Genomic DNA, 22,809 nt, shown 5'->3' with positions numbered 1-22,809 from the left:
ACGATGTTGAGGGCTGCCATCACACCATCGATGTTGTTGCAGGCTACAAGATCACTTTCCATGAAGAAGAATGGGACAAGATCCTTTTGACGGTCATGGAACATGGAAACCCTAACATCACCTGCCAGGAGATTCCACTGCTGTAGTCTGGAGCCCAACAGCTCTGCCTTACTCTTGGGTAGTTCCAAATCCCTGACAAGGTCATTCAGTTCACCTTGTGTTATGAGGTGTGGTTCAGAGGAGGAGGATGGGAGAAAATGTGGGTCCTGTGACATTGATGGTTCAGGACCAGAAGTTTCATCCTCTTCCTCTTCCTCGTCTGACTCAAGTGAGAATGATTCTGGTGCATCAGGAACTGGCAGTCCTTCTCCGTGGGGTACTGGGCGTATAGCTGATAGAATGTTTGGATAATGCACAGTCCACTTTTTCTTCTTTGACACACCTTTCCCAACTGGAGGCACCATGCAGAAGTAACAATTGCTGGTATGATCTGTTGGCTCTCTCCAAATCATTGGCACTGCAAAAGGCATAGATTTCCTTTTCCTGTTCAACCACTGGCGAAGATTTGTTGCACAAGTGTTGCAGCATATGTGTGGGGCTCACCTCTTGTCCTGATCTCCAATTTTGCAGCCAAAATAAAGGTGATAGGCTTTCTTAACCATAGTGGTTATACTGCGCTTTTGTGATGCAAAAGTCCCTTCACCACAAACATAGCAGAAGTTATCTGCACTGTTCACACAAGTATGAGGCATCTCTGCTCACTTTGGCTAAACAGAAACGTGTCCCTTTGCAAAATCAAACACTGACAAATAAGAGAGCACGACACTGTATGATTTCTAGAGCTGATATAGGGCAATTTGTTCAGTTGAGTGATGTAAGCTTCGTTATGATTGCATCATCCATGACTTCTAGGAATAACATGATGCAATTCATATCATGTATGATGCAATACCAGCTTCAGATTGCATCATTCATTGTTTTGCCTAAAAAGCAAGTACTGTCCAAACCCAGTCATAGATTTATTCATAGATCCAGTCAAAGATGTATTTTAGTCATTTCTGGTTTAAATTGAGATCCCTTCCCTTTATAACTCACTTATCCTCCGCCATTCCCAAGTCAAGGGTCGTATATACTGACCCAATAGCATATCTTGAAAACTAGAGCCAATCAACAATTTTAAGCATCATTTACATTTATTTCAGAAGCATTTTGGCTGTAGAGCAGTGTAATAAAACAGGTCAGTCTGTTGGTTGTTCAGCCTGTCAATCAAACATTCAGGAAACCAACCAGATAATCAAATAACACTGCTCTACAGCCAAAATGCTTCTGAAATAAATGTAGTCAAACTTTATTAATTCTGAGTCACTGAGAACGAAAATGATGCTTAAAATTGTTGATTGGCTCTAGTTTTCAAGATATGCAGAGCAGTGAGCGACGAGCACGGCGAGTGATTTCACCAGGACATTGCAACAATGGAGAAACGCTATCAGGGCAAATGGAGCCCATCAATGCTTGCAGACTATTGCTGGACAGTGACAAGAGATGCTCCATTTAATGACTACAAGAGACAAGCCAAGAAGCGCCGAGTAGACACTGAATAGGACTAAACTATGTACATAATAGTTTTTTGCCTTTTGTTTCATAATAAATTTTATTTATATAACCCTTTTGCTGATTTTTAAAGTGTTACATAAACAGGACAGGTGAAATATTATCATGTAAAGCAACCATAAACACATGAAAAGACCTAGGTTTACAATTTATGATTAAAACTCTACTATCTACACTATATACATAGACATAAAATGTAAAAACTTAAATATCTTAGAAACAGTAGCCAATCAGTTGTTTTAATTGTCATATTTGAATTCAGCACATCAAAATACATAATAAATAGCACATTTTATCTCTGAAGCAGACGACTTCTCAAAAATTCTAGACCAGTGTTATTGTAGTGATTCTCTTTAAAGTATTAATTGTGTCTTGTGTCCAGTTGTATTTAAGCAGGAGTTATAGCCATTATCTAAAATCTTCATTCTATTATTAAAAGAATTAATGATTGCATTATGTTTTTCTATGCACAAGAAGGAAAGATTTCCTTGTGCTTGTAAAAAGCTAATAAGAATATGATGGCTTTTGTTGTCTGTTATGAGAGTAAATTTAGAGAGGTATGGATGCTGTTTGGAGACTTTGTAAGTAAACTATATTAGGGTTTTTCACCCTTAGATAAAGGTGTGTTACTCTCAGTAACATTAATAGGAGGGACATGTTTACAAGGGATGTTCAAAAAGTTCAATATACCCCTAAAGTTTCACTGCATTCAGACAACATTATAGAAATGATCATTTAAGTTAAAAAACCCTAAGATCATAGAATCATAGAATATTAGGGTTGGAAGAGACCTCAGAAGGTCATCTAGTCCAATTCCTGCTCAAAGCAGGACCAACACCAACTAAATTATCCCCAGCCAGGGCTTTGTCAAGCTGGGCCTTAAAAACCTCTAAGGATGGAGATTCCACCACCTCCTTAGGTAACCCATTCCAGTGCTTCACCACCCTCCTAGTGAAATAGTGTTTCCTAATATCCAACCTAGACCTCCCTCACTGCAACTCGAGACCATTGCGTCTTGTTCTGTCATCTGTCACCATTGAGAACAGCCTAGCTCCATCCTCTTTGGAACCCCCCTTCGGGTAGTTGAAGGCTGCTATCAAATCCCCCCTCACTCTTCTCTTCTGCAGACTAAATAACCCCAGTTCCCTCAGCCTCTCCTCGTAAATCATGTGCCCCAGCCCCCTAATCATTTTCGTTGCCCTCCGCTGGACTCTCTCCAATTTGTCCACATCCCTTCTGTAGTAGGGGGACCAAAACTGGACACAATACTCCAGGTGCGGCTCACCAGTGCCGAATAGAGGGGAATAATCACTTCCCTCGATCTGCTGGCAATGCTCCTACTAATGCAGCCCAATATGCCATTGGCCTTCTTGTTACAATGAGTTAGTATTGCAGGTAAAGCTTAATATTTGAGACAGATAACAGGTTGCCGAGTGCATGCTCCTTTTGGTACATTTTGTTAAAAGGACAGGAATTATGACTGGGTGATGTTTCTTTCTAATATTGGAATATGTTACTACAGTACTGGAGATATATGATATAATTTTAAAATGTTAATATGTTAAGTAAAGGATCACTGGGACACATGCAGACAACATCTCTAGCTACCCAGTACAAAAGGCTTGGAAATACCTCAGATTATATGGGAATATTTCACTGAGAGAATTTAAGACTCCTAACATGCATCCCTGATACGGTGTGTTATACAGGGGTCCCCATTAAAATCAGCATTTGCCAGTTGGCAGCCAGGCATATCTGAGATACCACCGTTTTTCCTTACACTTATGGCTTGTCTTCACTGCAATGTTAGCTCAAGGTATAACTCAAGCTTTGCCCCTAATCCAACTCCTGTTCACTCATAAAATCTCTAGCTCAAGTTAAATGATGTTTAAACCTGAGCTAGCTGACCCATCAGAAGGTGTGGGGTGAAATCTAAGCACTGTTGCCACTCAAGTTAGCAATGCAATGGGGAGCCAGCTACAGGCTACAAATTTGATTTAGCACAACTCATCAGATACTAATCACTCTGCTAATCCAGTCCTTCGGTGCTGCTATCAAATTACTTTGTGTGGCTGAGGGTTGTTTCACAGTATGGCCACTGACACTCAAGCTATGCTAGCTCGCATATAGTAACTCAAATATAGTAATTCAAGTTAACTGTTGCAGTGAAGAAAAATAGCTATGATATCAATGGTATCAAGGGCAAATTATGGCTTTTTAATGACAGGCACCATCATTTATTATATGTACCCTTGTATATCAAATGAAACTGCTGAAAATAAATTGCAAATTATAATACATCGTTACTTTATAAATTAAGCATTAGCCATAAATGTCATATAAACCTAGATAGTTTTATTTGATCTTCAAGGATATAAAAGCACATCTAGGGCCAGATTTTCAGTGAAAAGTCTGCATTTGCAAAATCGAGGTTCAGATTTCTGAACGCTTGAGTGTTTGCTAAAGCAAACAGAAAACATGGCAAAGAAAGTGGGCATACTCAACTTTAGGACTGATTCAAAGCATTAAGAACCAGTGTGTGTGACACCTGCCATCCTGTCTGACAAAAAAGACCTCCAGAGCTGAAAGCATAAGTTTCTACAGACTGAACTAAAGTGCAATGCTGTACAGCTGGGGCTGTCACAGATTCACATTCTCTGCTTATCAAACATATAACATACACACTGACCAGTGGGTTACATGTATATGCACAACTTAGAATTAGAGAAATATACAGGCATGGGCTCACACACACACAATAACCTGATTTTCAGCAATCACAGGCAACTTTGTGAGTAGCAGGACTCATATGAGTCAACAGTAATTCAATGGTGCTCAGCACCTACCAGGATTAGGCCTGAAATCAACTCTGGATGTGTACAAGAGAATATTATTATTCAAACTTGGATCACTTCGCAGTGGAGTTCACTGTCATTATCCAGGTGATAGTGAGCAGTATTAGTGAATGTTTTTGGAAGCTGTCATTTTCTGCTGACAGAACATAAGAACATGAAAACATAAGAATGGCCATACTGGATCAGACCAATGGTCCATCTAGCTCAGTATCCTGTATGCCAATGCCAACAGTAGCCAATGCCAGATGCTTCAGAGGGAATGAACAGAACAGGGCAATTATAGAGTGATCCATCCTGTTGTCCAGTCCCAGCTTCTGGCAGTTAGAAGTTTAGGGACACCCAGAGCATGGAATTGCATCTCTGACTATCCTATCCTCTGGGAATTTATCTAATTCTTTTTTTAATCCAATTACGCTTTTGGACTTCACAGCATCCCCTGGCAATGAGTTCCACAGGTTGACTGGGCATTGTGTGAAGTATTTCCTTATGTTTGTTTTAAACATGCTGCCTATTAATTTTATTGGGTGGCCACTGGTTCTTGTGTTATTTGAAGGGATAAATAACACTTCCTTATTCACGTCTCCAAACCATTCATGATTTTATAGACCTCTATCATATCCCCCTTAGTCATCCCTTCTCTAAGCTGAACAGTCCCAGCATTTTTAATCTCTACTCATTTTTGTTGCCATTTTCTGTACTTTTTCCAATTATAATATATATATTTTTAAGATGGGGCAACCAGAACTGCACGCAATATTCAAGGTGTGGGCATACTATGGATTTATATAGTGGCACTATGATATTTTGTCTTATTATCTATCTTTTTCCTAATGGTTCCTAACACTCTGTTAGCTTTTTTGACAGCTTCTGCACATTGAACAGATGTTTTCAGAGAACTATCCACAATGACTCCAAAATCTCCATCTTGCATGGTAACAGCTACTTTAGACTCCATCATTTTGTATGTATAGTTGGGATTATGTTTTCCAATGTGCACTACTTTGCATTTATCGACATTAAATTTCATCTGCCATTTTGTTGCCCAGTTCTATGAAACCCCTTTATAACTCTTTGCAGTCAGTTTGGACTTAACTATCTTGAGTAATTTTGTATCAGCTGCAAATTTTGCCATCTCACTGTTTATCCCTTTTTCCAGATCATTTATGAATATGTTGAATAGTGCTGGTCCCAGTACAGATCCTTGGGGGAACCCGCTATTTACCTCTCTCCACTGTGAAAACTCATCATATATTCTTATCCTTGTCTCCTATCTTTTAATTAGATCCAAGAGGACCTTCCCCCTTATCCCATGACTCCTTACTTTGCTAAGAGCCATTGGTGAGGTATGTCATCAAAGGCTTTCTGGAAGTCCAAGTACACTATATCCACTGGATCACCCTTGTCCGCATGCTTGTTGACACCCTCAAAGAATTCTAATACATTGTGAGGCATGATTTCCCTTTACGAAAGCTGTGTTGACTCTTCGCCCATCACAGTGTGTTCATCTATCTATCTGATAATTCTGTTCTGTACTGAAGTTTCAACCCATTTGCCTGGTACTGAAGTTAGGCTCACCAGACTGTAATTGGCAGGATCACTTCTGGGACTGTTTAAAAATATTGGTATTACATTAGCTATCTGACTGTCATACCACATTTAATAGTTCTGCAATTTCATATTTGAGTTCCTTCAGAACTCTTGGATGAATATTATCGGGTCCTGGTGACTTATTATTGTTTGATTTATCAATTTGTTCCAAAACCTCCTCTAAACTTCATTTAACAATATACATCAGGATGCAAAACATTGCATGTACTCCCTCCAACCCATTTTACACTTGCCCACAAGGTAACCCTACATAGGTACTTTTACTGGTCACACAGTAAACAAATGAAAACTAGCAATGTGTGCAGATTCTAATATTTGTACTGTATTTGTGTTTCTATTTGCTGCAGTATTTTTAGCACCTCCGGTAACTATAAATGGGGCCACATTTAGAAAGGATCTGTTCTATTGTCCCCATCAATAGCTCCCCAAGACTATAAAAAACCCACAATAACATAAACACAAGTTAAAATACAGAGATGATGGGGTTTCTTTGGGTTCTCTGAACAACCCTATTCAAAACTAATATGTATGCTTTCTTGACTGCACAAGACTTTTACACTTTTATTCATCATTATTACTAAAAGTTTTTCACTTATTAGCTAATAGCAGATGAACCTGCCACAGCTTCATCAATAGGTAAAACCAAATTGAGAAAAGTGACATTCTTCCATCCTGGTAAAAAGATGCCAGCTTGCCAGTCAAAGGTGTATTGTGTCTACAGAGAGAGAGGACCAAGAACCAATTTTATTTAAATTATGTCTTCAAAGCAAATTCAGAGCAAAATATTTGGTATATTTTACAAGGTGGGTATGCTTCTTTGTGGTTCTGGTCAATAACCTCAGTGTCTTTTGCAATTAAATGAAAATTGACATCTATGTAGCGCAAATATCCTCCATGCGGAAAAACTATACTTAAATAATGGGTTTTTCTGAGTGAATTCTCAACTTTGCTTGTTATTGCCTCTCTTGGTCTCAAATAGCCTGTGTTTGATGATTCAAGGGCATACTGCAAGGCCCATCTGTTTTTTTAATGTTTGGGGAGGGTGGAGTTTTATGATGGTGGTCTTGTTTTTATAATGGGGGGGATTTAAATTTTTTATGCATCGGACGAACCAATTGGGTGATTAATTATTAAAGGGGAAAAGTCAGCTTAATTTATTTATTTTATTCTGTATGAATTATGTATTTTAAAATGTGTTATATCTCCTAGAGCTTTTAGGATAAGTTATCTTTGTATATATTGAAAGAAATAATAAATAATAGGCTCATTACTACCCAAATGTGGGTATGCTCTGGCTTCCAAAAATTAAAACAGCATGTGTTCTCTACTGCACCCCTTCTCTGCTCTGACTTCACTTTTATGGGGCATGGAAGATTTGGTTTTTTTCCATCACAAATACAAATGACATAAACACATGCACAAACTGAACATTCATAAAGTCTCCTGAGACAATTAGAAAAAGATAAGGAGAACAAGCAAGCAAGCGAGACAGTGAGAAAAAGAAAGAGAGAACAAGTGCATGTTCTGATTGTTCCAAGAAACCAGCACCAAATTATAGAAAGGGAAAAATATACCTTATATGAGTAACACTTATGTCATAAGTGTCTGATCTGGACCCAAGCCTGCATTTTAAGTGTGGTAGTAAGTGCAGAACTGGGCTCTCTTTCAGAGCTATAACAGTATTTTCTGGTAAGCAAAGTTCAATATTTTGCCAAGTTTGTATCTTGTAATCTTACAGATTGTTGGTTTGCCATTTTAATTATTTTGTAATTGTGATATCATCTTAAGAAATGTCTCTGTGTAGCTAGGCACCCCAGTGTATCATGTTGGATTAAATGCCAGGGGTACATGTGCTGATGTGGTACTGTATTTCATTTTTAGCTACAATATGCTTCATCTTGATTTGCAGCAAATGACCCCAGGCTATGTAAGTACCCATTCACTGGGATAATACCATACCCTTTACTGCATTAATTATTTCACAGAAGAATTTTGATATTAGCAAATAATCCCACTTGGCCACACTCAGCCACAAAGTAATCTAAATTGTGGGCTACTCTGAGCAACAGACCCACAGACTCACTCCTAGGTTGCAGTTCCAGCAACAAAAAAGTTCAAATTTGTTTAGCAACTTCCCCCCATTTTAACATCATTTTGTTCAGAATTTTTTTAATTAATCTCTTTTTTTGCTTCATCAGTCCTTTAAAATCTAAATTTTTTATCTTGCATTTACTAAGATCTTGATTTTGTAAACACTTACTACTGAGCAGAGTGATTACTATGAAAAGTCCCATTGACTTTAAGCAGGAAGTTTGGTCTTGTGGTTAATGCATTAGACTAGAACTCTGCCACAGACTTCCTGTATGACCTTGCACAAGTCACTTAGGGTCAGATTTTTAGAGGTACTGAGGGGCCTAAATATGCAGATAAGTGCTTACTTCCCCTTTACTGCAATGGGAGCTAGGCTCTTCTGCAAATCCCATTAGATATATATTTTCATATTTAGATGCCTAAATACCTTTAAAAATCTGTGTCTTAATCGCTCTGTGCCTTAGTTCCCCATCTGTAAAATGGGAATGAAAATATCTCCTGTCTCCTTCTGATTGTCCATTTATACCATAAGATCTTTGCAGTAGGGTCTGCTTCTCACTATGCCCCTGTATAGTGCTGGATACAATGGGACCCTAACCTTAGCTGTGGTCTCTAAGTGCTACTGTAATGCCAAAAAATAAGTACTGTGCTTAGTAATACAAAAGTGTTTTCAGGATTGGTTCCTATGCAGTAGTGATGGCCTTTGATATATATTTTTGTTGTTTCTATGGAGACATACTTGGGCCAGAACCTTTCTTGAAGCATGATAGTCAAGGCTTGATATGTCTGAAAAAATGGTTTGTAGGCCCCAAGGCAAATGAAGACAGTTGAGAGCTTGCTTGGGTCTAATTTACTATAATACTATGAAGATGCAAAAAAAGAGCTTTTAAACAAAATCAGAAAAGACCTACTTAAAAACTATAGGCTTGCAAAAGAATGGTAGTCCAAGGGACAGAAATATAAGATTAAATTTATCCAAATGGAATAGGCTTAAAAAAAACCAGCAGTGCAGAAATCTGCTTCTGAAAGAGCTTTTTAGCCTGAGGAATCCAGTGAGATGCTGTGCCTGGAAGAAGAGTGCAGCTGTGCTCCTTTGCAGCAGAACTATCTTGCCAAGATTTCTTGTTCACAGTGTTGTTAAACATAGTTAGTTTCTCATCTGCATATTGAAGCTTGTTTTAAGAGTAAGCAAAGTTCAAAGATTTCTATTTCCTACCAAGCTACTTACCCAGTACAACACATCAGTCCATCCTTCCATGGTTATACACTGGAACACAGTTAACATCGCAAAGGCAAAATTGTCAAAGTTGGTTATGCCTCCATTTGGTCCGACCCAGCCGCCCCTACATTCGGTGCCATTTATGGCACACTGACGTCCATTCCCTGAGAATGCACAAGGTGCTGGATCATCTTCAACTAATATATCTGAAATTGACCAAAAACATTTCAGAATTCTGCATTCTCAACATTTTTGTGAAATAACTTGCTTATGAGGAGAAACTCCAACACTGACGGACTACAGACAGCATTACTTGGAGAGATTATTCATTGAAGGCTTGATCCTGAAAGGTGCTGGGAGTCTAAGGGTAATGCAGGGCACTCATCTCTCAGGATCAGGTATACAGAGCTCTTCTTCCGATCTGGAAAAAGTAATCAGAGTGTCACAGCAAAACAGAAGGTAGGACAGATTGTTAATCACAAGGAGTTAACACTCTGTCCCACCTTGTATTTAGCTGTGACACCCTGATTACTTTTTTCAGACCTGAAAAAGAGGTCTGTGCAGGTCGAAAACTTGTCTCTTTCATCAGCAGAAGTTGGCCCATTAAAAGGTATTATCTCACCCACCTTATCTCTCTCATGTCTTGGAGCCAGCATGGCTACAACAGTGCAAATGAAATGAAGCACGTTGCCAGCTGTAGGTAACACAATGAATTTTTCAATTACTGAAGTTTAACTAACATATGCTTTCTTCTCATTATTCTTTCTTCCTTTTTCCATCCCATATTAACAATTTCCTTCCTCTCAGCAGGTAAACAGTCCCGGACTAGATCCTGCATTTAGTCTATTCCATTCCAGACTTCACTGGTGGAAATGTACCCTACTTACAAAACTTCATTTCTCTAGTGATGATCTTTCATTCCTCCGAAGACCTCCCATACCAAATATTTTCACTGTATCATTTAAACCCACATCTGAATGTAGGAAGATTGGATTCCTCTATTACTCATCTCAGTGCTTGCTCCTATAATCATGCTGCCCAAAGTGCTGAAGCAGAGAGACAGCCAGCTTTCTGCCTCAGGAGGGAATGTCTGCTCCGTGATATGACTAGCTCTTCACTAGTCTGGGATTCAAAGTCCAATTACTGTGTTTCCCACTGTAGGCTGTCGCTACATTATTGGGCTGACCCTTTGGCTACATTTTTTAAAAACAAGATCAGTTCATAGCAAGTATCAGGGCTCTATTGTTCAGTTAGCATTTTAAAATTTAACATGCTTTTCCTAAAATCATGCAACCTTATGGAAATGAAGATTCACAATAGTTTTAACGTCTAGGGCCTTATCATGCTCCCACTGAAGTCCCATTGACTTGAAAGGGAGTAGGATTGGTCCCTTATGTAAATTAATGGCTTCATTACTTACCTGAATCAACAAGAAAACATGATTTGTGCATTTTTCCAATAAAAAGTTCCAATCCTATAATAGCATAGATTATGATTACAAACAATACCAAAAGGGCAATATGGAGCAGGGGAACCATGGCTTTTATAATGGAGTTCAGGACAACTTGTAAACCTAAAAAAAAAAAAGCACACACAAGGACAATGAGTTAGACTTTCTACGGCATTAACTTTTCCTGATTATGAAATCTTTTGCAATTACACATAATTAGAAACACACAGAAATGCCATCAATTTAAAAAGTGTGGTGAATCTATGGTTTCCACTGAACAAAACACACCAAAAACTTCCTGCACCAGCTCACAGCCAGAATTTTCAAGCTGCTCAGTTTCAAAAGCGAATGTCCAAGCACAGGGCTGCTTTAAAATTTTTTAAACCTTTGTATTCTGTTGCAAAATTCTAACTGAACATCGTCTGTGTTCAGCTAAGCTAATGTAACAGAAAGCAATGCTTGAAAGGCAGCAACAAGAATCCATACTCCTTAGATGGTATGAATTCCAGGTGGTGCTGGGATTTTACATCGCCTGAAGAATCTTGAAAAATCCTGTGCTCAGGCCGTCATCTTGCAATGAGCTCAGGGCAGGCAGGTGCAGGGGGGTCCATCTGCACAGAGCTCATTGCAGGATTAGGCCTTTGGTCTGGAAGGTTTATAGTGTTGTTAGAGAGCACTGCACCTGTATGGTAAAGATCTTTAAAACTGATACACCGAAAACAACTTTAAAATATAAACATACTTGGACACATTCATTTACCTTTCACATTGTTTTTATAATTTTTCTTTTCCCTAAATGTATATTGGTTAAATTCTGCACTGATAGCACTTCAGGCCTCTAGTGACTGGGGGCTGGCCCGGTATTAATGAAGCAGAATATGGCTCGCTTGTATTTAAACAAAGGCTTTATCCATCACAGCATATCCTTCCCCTCCCCCCCATTCTGCTTGATTCTCCACTGAAGTTATTTTTCTAAATCTGTGTCATCACAATCATTTCCAGGGCAACAGATTATGATGTAATAAACACAGCATTATTAATTTGCTGCTGGATCAAATGTGGGAAACTGGGTTGTGAAACAGAGAGGCCTCATTCAACTCAAAGCATCAATAATTAGTAATGAATGAAAGGGAAATAGAAAGGATAATTAGAAAACTCAAGTGTCTTTTTTAAATAATTGCTCTATTTTTCAAGTTTCCTAGTTTTGGAAATTGCTCTTTTATTCCCTGTGGTGTAAGCATCAGTAAATCCCATTAAGATCAACAGGAGCTATTTGCTTGCAGGCAGGGCAGAAAACATGTTGTTTGCTTTGGCATACATTTACCTGCATATGGACAATTTTAGGAGTAGCTACATAGTATGTTTCCCAGGATTTGGGTATCAAAAATCTCAACTTTATTTTCTGATGCATTTGCTTTTGATGTTTAATTTACTTCATATAAAACTTCTAAAAGTTAAATGTATTCTTCTGTCTGCCTAGTGAACTGTGTAAGACGATCATACACTGAATGAGTTCACAATCCCTTATTCTACTTCAAACAGGATATCGTACATCTTGAAACACATTTTATCTACATAACCAGATAACGAAAGTCAACTTTACCCTGTCACTTTTATTCTACTCTCTAGAGCAAGAAGGTTAAATAATCTGAAAAGATAACACAATGGAATGGTTATTTTATTCACTCCAACAGAATTAAATAGAAAATAGCTTACTGGGCACTCCTGATACAAGCCGGAGAGGTCGCAACACACGAAAGGCTCTTAGGGCTTTGACATCAAAGCCACCTGGTTTGCCACCTGAGTGGCTACCTCCTTCTGTTTCTTTGGTTAATTGTTCCAAAATTACACTAAACAATCTACCAAATAAAAAAAAAAAAAAAAAAGGTCATCATCACCGTCCATTTACCAAGTAATCAAAAGTGTTAGGAAATTGCTTGAACTGAGAATAGTTCTGAAAAGCTGTTCAGCTGTCGAAATGACATATACTTATGTATTAAATCATGATACGAAGGTTATGAAGTGCAAGAGCTCCTAATCCCCCAAGAGAGGGATGATCACACAGTATCCACTAAATTAACATTCTGCTAGGATACAGTCTCTGCCAGTTTTACACAGATGAAGCTACTTTATCACGGCTTTTTGTTCAAACATTTCAGATTGTGAGGTTTCCAAAATCAGTCTTTCCGTTAGAACATTAAATAGATAATGACAAGAAACTCCCAGTTTTAAACGGTGTAGATTATATGAACTCCCTATGACACTACAGTTCAACATTCTAAACATAGTCAGCAAAAGAAAAAAAACCACAAAAATATTCTCCTTACAGTCAGACATTTCATAAAGTGTTTCTTAACTTGCAGAAGCCATTTACTAAAATAGTGTCAGAATGGAAGTTCAGTAACCATAACGGTTAAAACTGAAGCAGGTGGTTAAGATCAGCAGTGGTCTCAAGTTTTGTTTCATTTTGCATGCTATAGTTCAATTTGCGTTGTGAAAACTTCCATGTTTTGCTAGATTTCAGGTCTGAGCCGTGCAAGCCAAAGTGAGCATCATCCAGTTTTCCACACAGAACTATCGTGCGATGCCTGATCAGGAGCGGCACCAGGGTTTTTGGCGCCCTAAGCGGAGGTCCTTCCGCGCTCCCAGTCGTCGTCGGCAATTCTGCGGCGGGGGGGTCCTTCCGCGCTCCCGGTCTTCGGGGCACTTCAGCGGCGGGTCCCGGAGCGAGTGAAGGACCTGCTGCAGAATTGCCGCCGAAGACCCGGAGCGCGGAAGGACCCCCCACCGCCGAATTGCTGCCAAGGGTGGCAAAATGCCGCCCCCCCAAATCCTGGCGCCCTAGGCAACCGCCTAGGTCACCTAAATGGAAGCGCCGGCCCTGTGCCTGATCAGAACTCAGCCTAGTTCCACTGAAAGGTCTGTGAACCTCAGCAAAAATTTCAATAAACTTGGCCTGTGTTTCAGGTTTATAAAATACACCTGAAAGCAGGAAAATTTTCTCCGGTTTTGAGTTTTGTCAGGAAAGTTTTTCACAGCTCTGGTTATAAATCATCAAGAATCACAGAGCTGCTAAGAAACAGATGTTATGTTTAGTAGCTTGCCAGAGCTGGAATACTGGAAGCTTCCCCTGGACCCCACAAACACCCAGCTTGGGTCACCCACTCCCCTTCCCCAGTCTGTCCCACCATCTGTGGAGCTCCTAGATCTTCGGGTCATGATCTGACCCACTGAATTTACACAAATCAGAGATCCACATATTTTAAGAGATGGCAGAATGCAGACATTTAACAGCTTATGCCCTGGTTCAGCAGGTAATTAAATATGGGCCTAACTGTAAGCATGTGAGTAATCACCTTGACTTCAATGAAACTATTCATGTTCTTAAAGTTAGGCACATGCTTAAGCACATTGCCGAAATCAGGGCCTGAGTGGGAGGGATGCTGTCAGGCACTCAGTGCATAAGTAATTCCTCAAATTAGAGGTCCACAGGTACAGTAAACTGCTGTGCAAGCTTCCTCCCTTGGGACCCAATTCTGGACTCTTTTCTCAGGTAAAGCTCCCATTGAGAACAATGGAAATTTGGCCTGAAAAGTGAATGCAGGGCCAGGCACTAAATAAGTGGGTGGATTATTTTCTAAGCAATCCATAAACTGATTGATTTCAATAAGAGTTTTGACTGAGTCGGGACAGAGAAAAATGTGCAGGGCTGGCCTTCAGTTCTGCCAGCATATATCACTCCTATCAAATCCATCAAGCTATAAAGCCATCAAGCCCTTGATTTTCTTTAAAACATAACATTTACTATCCAATACGGTGTACTAAGGCCGTTTAATATTCTTTTAATTAAATGTCCAAATTATTTATGTTAGAAAACTGCCTTTTGCATATGCACCATAATTTCTTGTCTTATAGATGTGAATTTTGGAATGGTTGTCATGATTTTGCCTTTGGAGCCATTACATTTTCTGCTGACAATGCACAGTAAGAGCATTTAATTTAATGTACCTAGTGCTGGACACCAGTGGCAGCTCCTTTGAAGCTATTAAAATGTAAATATGAAATTCCATAACAAATTCATTCAAAAGGAATCATATCTAGAGATGATTCCATCTCTACATAGGGTCAAATACAAAAAACAATTTTTCAGTAGGCTTCTCTCTTAAGGGTGCAAGTTAATCAAATAACTGGCCCTGTACTGGCTTATGTTCTGTAACTGATTATTTTAAAACTAGGGTGCTTGGGTAAGAGTGCTGCATTTCCTGTGAGCCACTGACCTGTTTTCTGAGGGTTTCTTTTACTCTGGATGCTGGGTTGGATCTTTGACTACATGGTTTGCACCTCATATACCAAGCCTTTCTATTCTGGACTAGTGAAAGGGCAGGGACTTGGGTCATAGAATGAGGCTTTGAATATCTGATGGGAGACAATCCAATTCTTCTTATATACCGCGGATTCAGGGTTAGCATTTGATGTAATTAAACTTAGCCAGTTGTAGTGACTGTTTTATAAGTAGGTGGTAATTTTCTTATCACATGATGTTTTGGGGACAGAAGGCCAAATATAGAGGTGATGTACCAGGTGGTATGACACAGACCTCCCCTTACACTAATTTATCCTCCCTTACACTCAATTACACACATGTCACTCAGAGAGATGTATGAAAATTTGGTGTAAGACAGACCCATGTCCCCTAGCAACATGGTTGGATGAGGTGTGCTAGTTTAGGGATTTGCTCAACTGCCCAGGGCTACAATAATCGCATAGCCACCAGATAAGGGACTCAAAGGGGTAGACTACTCCAAAGATTGCTTGGTCTGAGAGAGGAGCTCCCTTGTGTGAAGTCCACAGCACCTGCCCACGAAGCACCCCACCACAGAAAGGCCTCACCAAGCACCATGTGCCCTGGGTCCAATCTGTTGAGGATCACTTGACCTGATGCAGATCCTGATTACATGATGATTATCTATTATTTGTATTACTGTAGAACCTAGGAGCCTTAGTCATGGACCTCCTGCACATCGCAGGCCACGGAACCTCGCCCACCCATAATCTCTGGCTGAGTTACTGATATCCTCAAATCTTCATTTAAAGACGTCAAGTTATAGAGAATCCACCATTTACTCTAGTTCAAACCAGCAAGTGATCTGTGCTCCACACTGCAGACAGGGCCGGCCCACCCATTAGGCGACCTAGGCGGTCGCCTAGGGCGCTGCAATTTGAGGGGCGGCGACCGCAGTGGTATTTCCGCGGCGGGACCTTCCGCCGCCTCTGTGGGGGGGGGGCGGCATTTCGGGGCGGCGCTCCTGACTGCAGAGGAAGGCAAAAACAAAACCACAGGGTCTCTGCCAATCTGACTTGGGAGAAAATTCCTTCCCAACCCTAAATATGGTATTCAGTTAGACCCTGAACATGTGGGTGAGACCCACCAGCCAGACACTTGGGAAAGAATTCTCTGTAGTAACTTCAGAGCCATCCCCATCTAGTATCCTATCTCCGGCCATTGGAGATAGTTGGTAAAAGCAGACCTTAATGGACCATATGCCATTGTTGGCAATCTCATCATGCCATTCCCTCCATAAACTTATCAAGCTCAGTCATATAACAAGTTAGGTTTTTTGCTCCCCACTATTCCCCTTGCAAAGCTGTTCCAGAGCTTCACTCCTCTGATGGTTAGAAATCTTCATCTAATGTCAAGCCTAAACTTATCCATGTGTACTTGTGCCAACATCGGCCCTTAACTTAAGTAACTCCTCTCCCTCCCTGGTGCTTATCCCTCTGATGTATTTATAGACAGCAATCATATCTCCCCTCAGCCTTTGTTTTGTTAGGCTAAGCTCTTTAAGTCTCCTTTAGTAAGGTAGGTTCTTCATTCCTCTGATCATCCTAGTAGCCCTTCCTGTACCTGTTCCAGTTTGAATTCATCTTTCTTAAACATGGGAGAGCAGAATCTCACACACAGCATTCCAGATGAGGTCTCACCAGTGCCTTGTTTAATGGTAATAACACTTGCCTATCTCTACTGGAAATACCTCACCTGATGCACCATACAATTTCATTAGCCTTTTTCATGGCTGCACCACATTGGCTGCACCACAGTTATCCTCTGATCAACCAATACTGCAGTCTTTCTCATCCTCTGTCACTTCTAACTGATACATCCCCATCTTATAGAAAAAAATCTTTTTATTAGTCCCTACATTCATGACCTAGCGCTTTGCTCTATTAAATTTCATCCCATTTCTATTGCTTCAGTTTTCAAGGTCCTCCAAATCTTCTTGAATGATATTCCAGTCCTCCTCCATATGGGCAATACCTCCCGACTTTGCCTCATCCACAAATTTTGTTAGCACACTCCCACTTTTTGTGCCATGGTCATTAATGAACATGTTAAATAATATCAGTTTCAAGATCAATCATTGAGGATTGTTACTATTGTAACAATAACTACTGTTATTGTAACCTAGTAACCTCCCTCCAGCCTGACAGTTCACTTTTCAGCATGACCTGTTGTAGTCTCCCTTTTAACTAGTTATTTACCCACCTTTCAGTCGTCATCTAAATCCCAATTTTTTCCAATTTAACTAATAATTTCCTATGTGGAACTGCATCAAATGCCTTACTGAAATCTAGGTAGATTAGATCTACAGCATTTCCTTGTCTAGAAAATCAGTTATCTTCTCAAAGAAAGAGATCAGGTTGGTCTGGCATGATCTACCTTTTGTAAAACCATGTTGTACAGGGGTTCTCAAACTGGGGTTAGGGACCCCTCAGGCCCTGTTTTGCCTCCAGCATTTGTAATGGTGTTAAATATATTTTGAAGTATTTTTAATTTATAAGGGGGGGGTCGCACTCAGAGGCTTGCTATGTGAAAGGGGTCACCAGTACAAAAGTTTGAGAACCACTGAGGTGTTGTATTTTATCCCAATTATCCTTTACCTCTATGTGCTTAACTACTCTCCTTTTCAAAATTTGTTCTAAGACCTTGCATACAATTGAAGTCAAACTATTGGGCCTGTAGTTTTTCAGATCACTTTTTTCCCTTTTCTTAAATATAAGTATTATAATTTGCAATTCTCCAGTCATAGGATACAACCCCCGAGTTTACAGATTCATTAAAAATCCTTGCTATTGGTCTTGCAATTTCATGTGCAAGTTCCTTTAATATTCTTGGATGAGGATTATCCGGGCCCCCTGATTTGGTCCCATTAAGCTGTTTGAGTTGGCTTCCAGCTCAGATGTGGTAATTTCTATTTCCATATCCTTGTTCCCATTAGCCACCCTCCTACTGTCCGCAAGCTCCTCATTACTCTTATTAAAAACTGAGGCAAAGTATTTGATGTTTACCCATACTTACATTATCTTTAATCTCCACTCATCCTCAGTGTTCAGCAGTCCCCCTTCTTTCTTTGTTTTCTTTTTATTTATATGGCTAAAGAATCTTTTACTGTTGCTCCCTTTACTCCCACTTTAACCATGGGCCAGAATGTGCCAGCAGACTGGTACTATGGCAATAATTTCAGTAATTTTCATTATTTAAAAATAATATTTGAATATTGGGTATTTACATGAACACAAAACAACAGCAGATTTAGTAATTACAATTGTTTCCCCAAAATGTTGGCCTTTCCCATTAAATCACATCATTTTCCTTCATTACCTCAATGATGTGAGTTAGAAACTCTTTCTCTCTCTCCCTCAAATTCCTGGCTCATTTCAGTTAAAGGCAAACTCTGAGTATCAGTTAAACTATTTTTAAAAATGCATTATGAGACATTGCCTGCCAAGGCTTTCTTTGCAAGTCAGCAGCAATATTTCAAGTGATGTTACATGGCAGAGCATTTCACTAGGATCCTTTTTTTTTTTTACTTAACAGGATCTTCACTATTGAAAAAATTCCTTATTACAGTCTGATCAGACAATATTTGCATATTTAGGGAAAACAGAATATATGCTATAAGATTAACTCTTTGATGCCTCAACATAGGATCTCCTAATGCAGCATGTAACACAAAGAGAATCAATGCTAACTGATAATATAAAATGTGCTGACACAACAAGGAACAGATGCTGCATAGCCCTTACACAGTGACAATGAGGGAGTAAGGAATTTCCACACACTTGTGGGCTAGGCAGAAGGGCAGTTCCTGCACAATGGGGCATGCAGGAAATGCTCCCTCACTACTCCCCTTGGGGTTCATGGCACCCCACAGGGGACAGGGAGGGCTGAATGTAAACAGAGTCATGGTTCCATCCTATCCTCTGCATCATGCTGTCCAGCTGTGTGGTGGGGAAGGGACCAATGTGCTGCATCCCATGAAAGGGGACAGAAGTGTCCAGTCTCCCTCTCATGCCAGGGAGGTGTAGCAGGTGCTCTGTCTCTTTGAAGCAGGCAGAGCTTTTCTGGTGATGCGTGTGGGGCAGTGCAACTCTACAAGCACCCTCAACACTGGGCTGTGCTTAAAAGGCACAGCTGAGCCCTGAAGGATTATGGACCCAACCTAGCAAACCTCTACTCAGATGAACAGTCCCAGTGGGTGCAATGGGACAACTCATATGTACAAGAATTTGCAGGACAGGGCTCTAATATTGGACCTTGTTATGCCATCCATTTTTAGGCAGAACTCACTGAATGCATCGTGGTCTTCTGCTTTAAGGCTGATTGTACAATATGACCCAAGTTCCTCCATTCTGAACTGGAAACCTTTTAGGGCTTGATCCTGCATCTTCACTCATGTGAACTGACCAATAAATTATGTATGAGTAAAAGTTAGTAGGCTTCGGTCCTCAGTCCCATCAGAATAAGGCATACAGCTACCTTCATAAAGACGATACCACATTTTCAGAACAATGTTTTTAAAGCCTTGTTTAAAGTGAAGTGTGAATGACTTACCCTACTACTACTATTACAAAATCCAGTAAATTCCATCCATTTCTAACGTATGCATTGGGGTGTAATAATAATCCATATGCTATAATCTTCAAAAATGTTTCAATTGTAAAAATAATCAGGAAGGCATATTCTACTTTTTCCTGTAAAAGAGGAGAAGAAACAAGTATTAGAATAAAAGATGAAGTAATGTAAAAGGTTCTTTCTTTAATTAAAGCTTAATATGGATAATTGAATAATTGCATCATACCAATCAGTATTAGGAAGACACACTGCCTCAAGATGGTCTCTCTCTTTGAGTCTAAACAACCCTTTCATGGCATTTGACATAATATTTAGAACAGTCAATACCACTGGCTATAATTAGATGGGAATTTCCTTGTTTTGACATTGCTTTGGAGACAAAGGTCCAAATTTATGTCCCAATTCTGCAAACTCTTGTGCACATCCTTAACTTTATGTATGTGAGTTGCCCCATTAATGCCAGTGGGAATACTCACAGACATAAAGTTAAGCACATGCCTAAGTGTTTGCAGGACTGGGTCCTTAGAGTGCTAATTAAAGAGGTATAACTTAGTTTCCCTTACATTCACCTAAACTCAATTAGAATCCATAAATCCTAACTGTTCCCACTCTATTGATGTGTAAAGGAGTCTGAGGTGCTGTACCTAAGGAGCAGAATGGCATATGTTAAGATGGCCCTTATCATACTTTAATTTTACACCTTCTTACAACAGCAAGTAAGTTACACATCACATCAGCACAGCACATCAGCAGAATGGATGTAAGTTGGCCTAAACATAATATAAAGGAGTCTAAGTTAGTTTAAGGGGCTCTATGTTATACCAGCTTACACTTCAATTCTAAAATTGCCCCAATGTATTTTTAGAAAAATGTATAATTTATTCATATTATTAAAACTTGCATTTTAAATATGGTTAGATATGTACCTTGAATTTATTTTAATATTTTCATTGCTAATTGGGTCATATATTTTCTATTAAAGGCTTCCTATTTTCTTTATTAAACAAATATTTAGTATATTTGGGCTTGGGGTAAATTATGAAAAGAGTTGCCTATCAAAATGGATCAGTTAACACATCTATTCTTTTCACATTTTGAAATCATCACTTCATCAATTAATACAACATTTTCATTTACTTGTCTGCTGCTACACAAGGGTTGGAGCCAAGAAAACAAGACATGAAGAGAATGATTCACATTTTTTATACTCAATTAGGAATTCATTGGCAATTGTTCACTACAGTCATACATAACGTTAACTATTTGAAATTTAAACTGCTCAATAATGATTACATCCTTCCACTATCTATTCAAACATTACAGATAACACACACAAAGATATGTATTATTATTAGCTATTTATTTGTTAGGCAGCACTGATACACTCACACACACACAAATAAAAAGACAATCCCTGACCAAGTAATTTCCAGTCTAAAAGACAGACATTGGGAGGACACCCAGATGAGTGGCTTAACTTAGGTGGTGGGGAGTGGAGGATTGTCCCCTCACAGAAAACTGCGTGGAGTTGGGTGGGTTAAGGAGCTCTGAGCTTCTCCTTGGATGGCAGTCCCCAAATTGATCTGTCTGGAAAGGTAGGGGTTGCCTCTCCACCTCTGCACAATGAGAAAGGCATTCCACTTCTCAAACTTCACCGCTGCAGAGGGCCCCCCGGCCTCTCTCATTCCTGGCAGTATGGCTCCAGGAAATATAGTGCCAGTGCTTCCTCTGCTGGCAGATGCCCCATATACCCTGTGGAACCCTACTTGAGAGGACTCCTGGGGGCACTGTACAAACATTGAATCACATCAGGCTGCATTAATTTTAGGGTGGTTTTGGGGGGCCTAGGGAAGTTTATTCACATTCTCCCACCTCTCTTTCCCCTCCAGATTTCCTCCTCCTAAACCCTCTGTATGGTAGACCGCTGGTCCCTTTAAGAGCCCTCTGCAGGATGTAGAGTAGTGGGAGAACATGCCACAGAGGCATCTTGCCTTCTCCTCCAATCCCTCTGCTCTCCAGCGCAGGAATATGGAGATCCATGCACATATCACAGAGAAATGATTATCTGCCTTTGTTTTTTATTTGTAAATGTTATTCCTGATCTCTTAATGCTGGGGGTGAACAATGAGGATGAAATAGGGCTGTAGGAGGAAGCCAAAAGACTGGTGCATGGGATTGGGGAGCAATTCTTTGCATAGAGGGAATCGTGGAGGAAGGCATGGAGACATAGTCTTACATGTTATCAATACTCCTGAGAAATACACTGTAAAATTACTGACAATTTTAGGCAAAGCCTAATGTTTATACACTCTACAAGAACAGCTATTAAGCAAAGCTGTGGCTTGGAGATAGAAAGGTAAATAATATAAGGGAACAAAAGGAAGGGAAAAAATATTATTGTTGGCATTTGTTACAGGCAAAATACATATTTGTAGCCCGAGTAGTAAGTAGAAAGGTGGAATAATAAGAGATGGAGAGTGTTGTCTAATACAATTTGTACAGCTTCTTTTTGTGGATCTGCTCTAGATAATGCATCAGTTGCTATGATTAGCAACTAGCAGCTACTGGCAGTCAGGAAATCCTGGTCTTCTAATGGGATGTGCCCAGTGCAGGGCCGGCTCTAGGATTTTTGCCGCCACAAGCAAAAAAAAATTTGGCCACCCCCCCTTTTTTTTGTGTCCCCCTGCCCCCGGCCTGCCCCAACTCCACCCCTTCCGAACCCCTTCCCCAAATCCCCAGCCCCGCCTCCTCCCCCGGGCATGCCACATTCCCCCCCCCATTGCTTCCTGCGGGCCCCCTTCGACCTTCCGCCCTAGTTCACCTCCGCTCCACCTGCTCCTCTGGGCATGCCGCTGCTCCGCTTCTCCCCCCTCCCTCTCAGGCGAGGGAGGGTGGAGAAGCAGAGCAGTGGCACGTTCAGGGGAGCAGGCGGAACGGACGTGAGCTAGGGTGGGGGGGCGCAGGAAATAACGGGGGGGTAGAGGAACCGCTCCCTGCTCCAGCTTACCTCTGCTCCACCACCGCCTGCTCCCCTGAACGCGCCGCTCGGCTTCTCCTCCCT

At 40.2% G+C, this 22,809-nt stretch overlaps 1 protein-coding gene across 2 annotated transcripts in view; it reads right to left on the bottom strand.

Annotated features, from left to right (window-relative positions):
* Positions 1 to 22,809, bottom strand: part of CACNA1D (calcium voltage-gated channel subunit alpha1 D) — a 412,523-nt gene that overhangs the window by 194,450 nt on the left and 195,264 nt on the right. For both annotated transcript variants that reach the window (XM_065407208.1, XM_065407209.1), the window contains 4 exons: positions 19,728 to 19,867; positions 12,551 to 12,693; positions 10,805 to 10,957; positions 9,394 to 9,590 (listed from right to left, as the gene is read on the bottom strand). In XM_065407208.1, coding sequence (XP_065263280.1) covers positions 9,394 to 9,590; positions 10,805 to 10,957; positions 12,551 to 12,693; positions 19,728 to 19,867 — 633 coding nt within the window. The remainder of the gene's footprint in view (positions 1 to 9,393; positions 9,591 to 10,804; positions 10,958 to 12,550; positions 12,694 to 19,727; positions 19,868 to 22,809) is intronic.

This window comes from Emys orbicularis, chromosome 7 (genome assembly GCF_028017835.1).
Source record: "Emys orbicularis isolate rEmyOrb1 chromosome 7, rEmyOrb1.hap1, whole genome shotgun sequence".
Taxonomy (NCBI): Eukaryota; Metazoa; Chordata; order Testudines; family Emydidae; genus Emys; species Emys orbicularis.
This window is presented reverse-complemented; position numbering and strand designations above follow the sequence as displayed.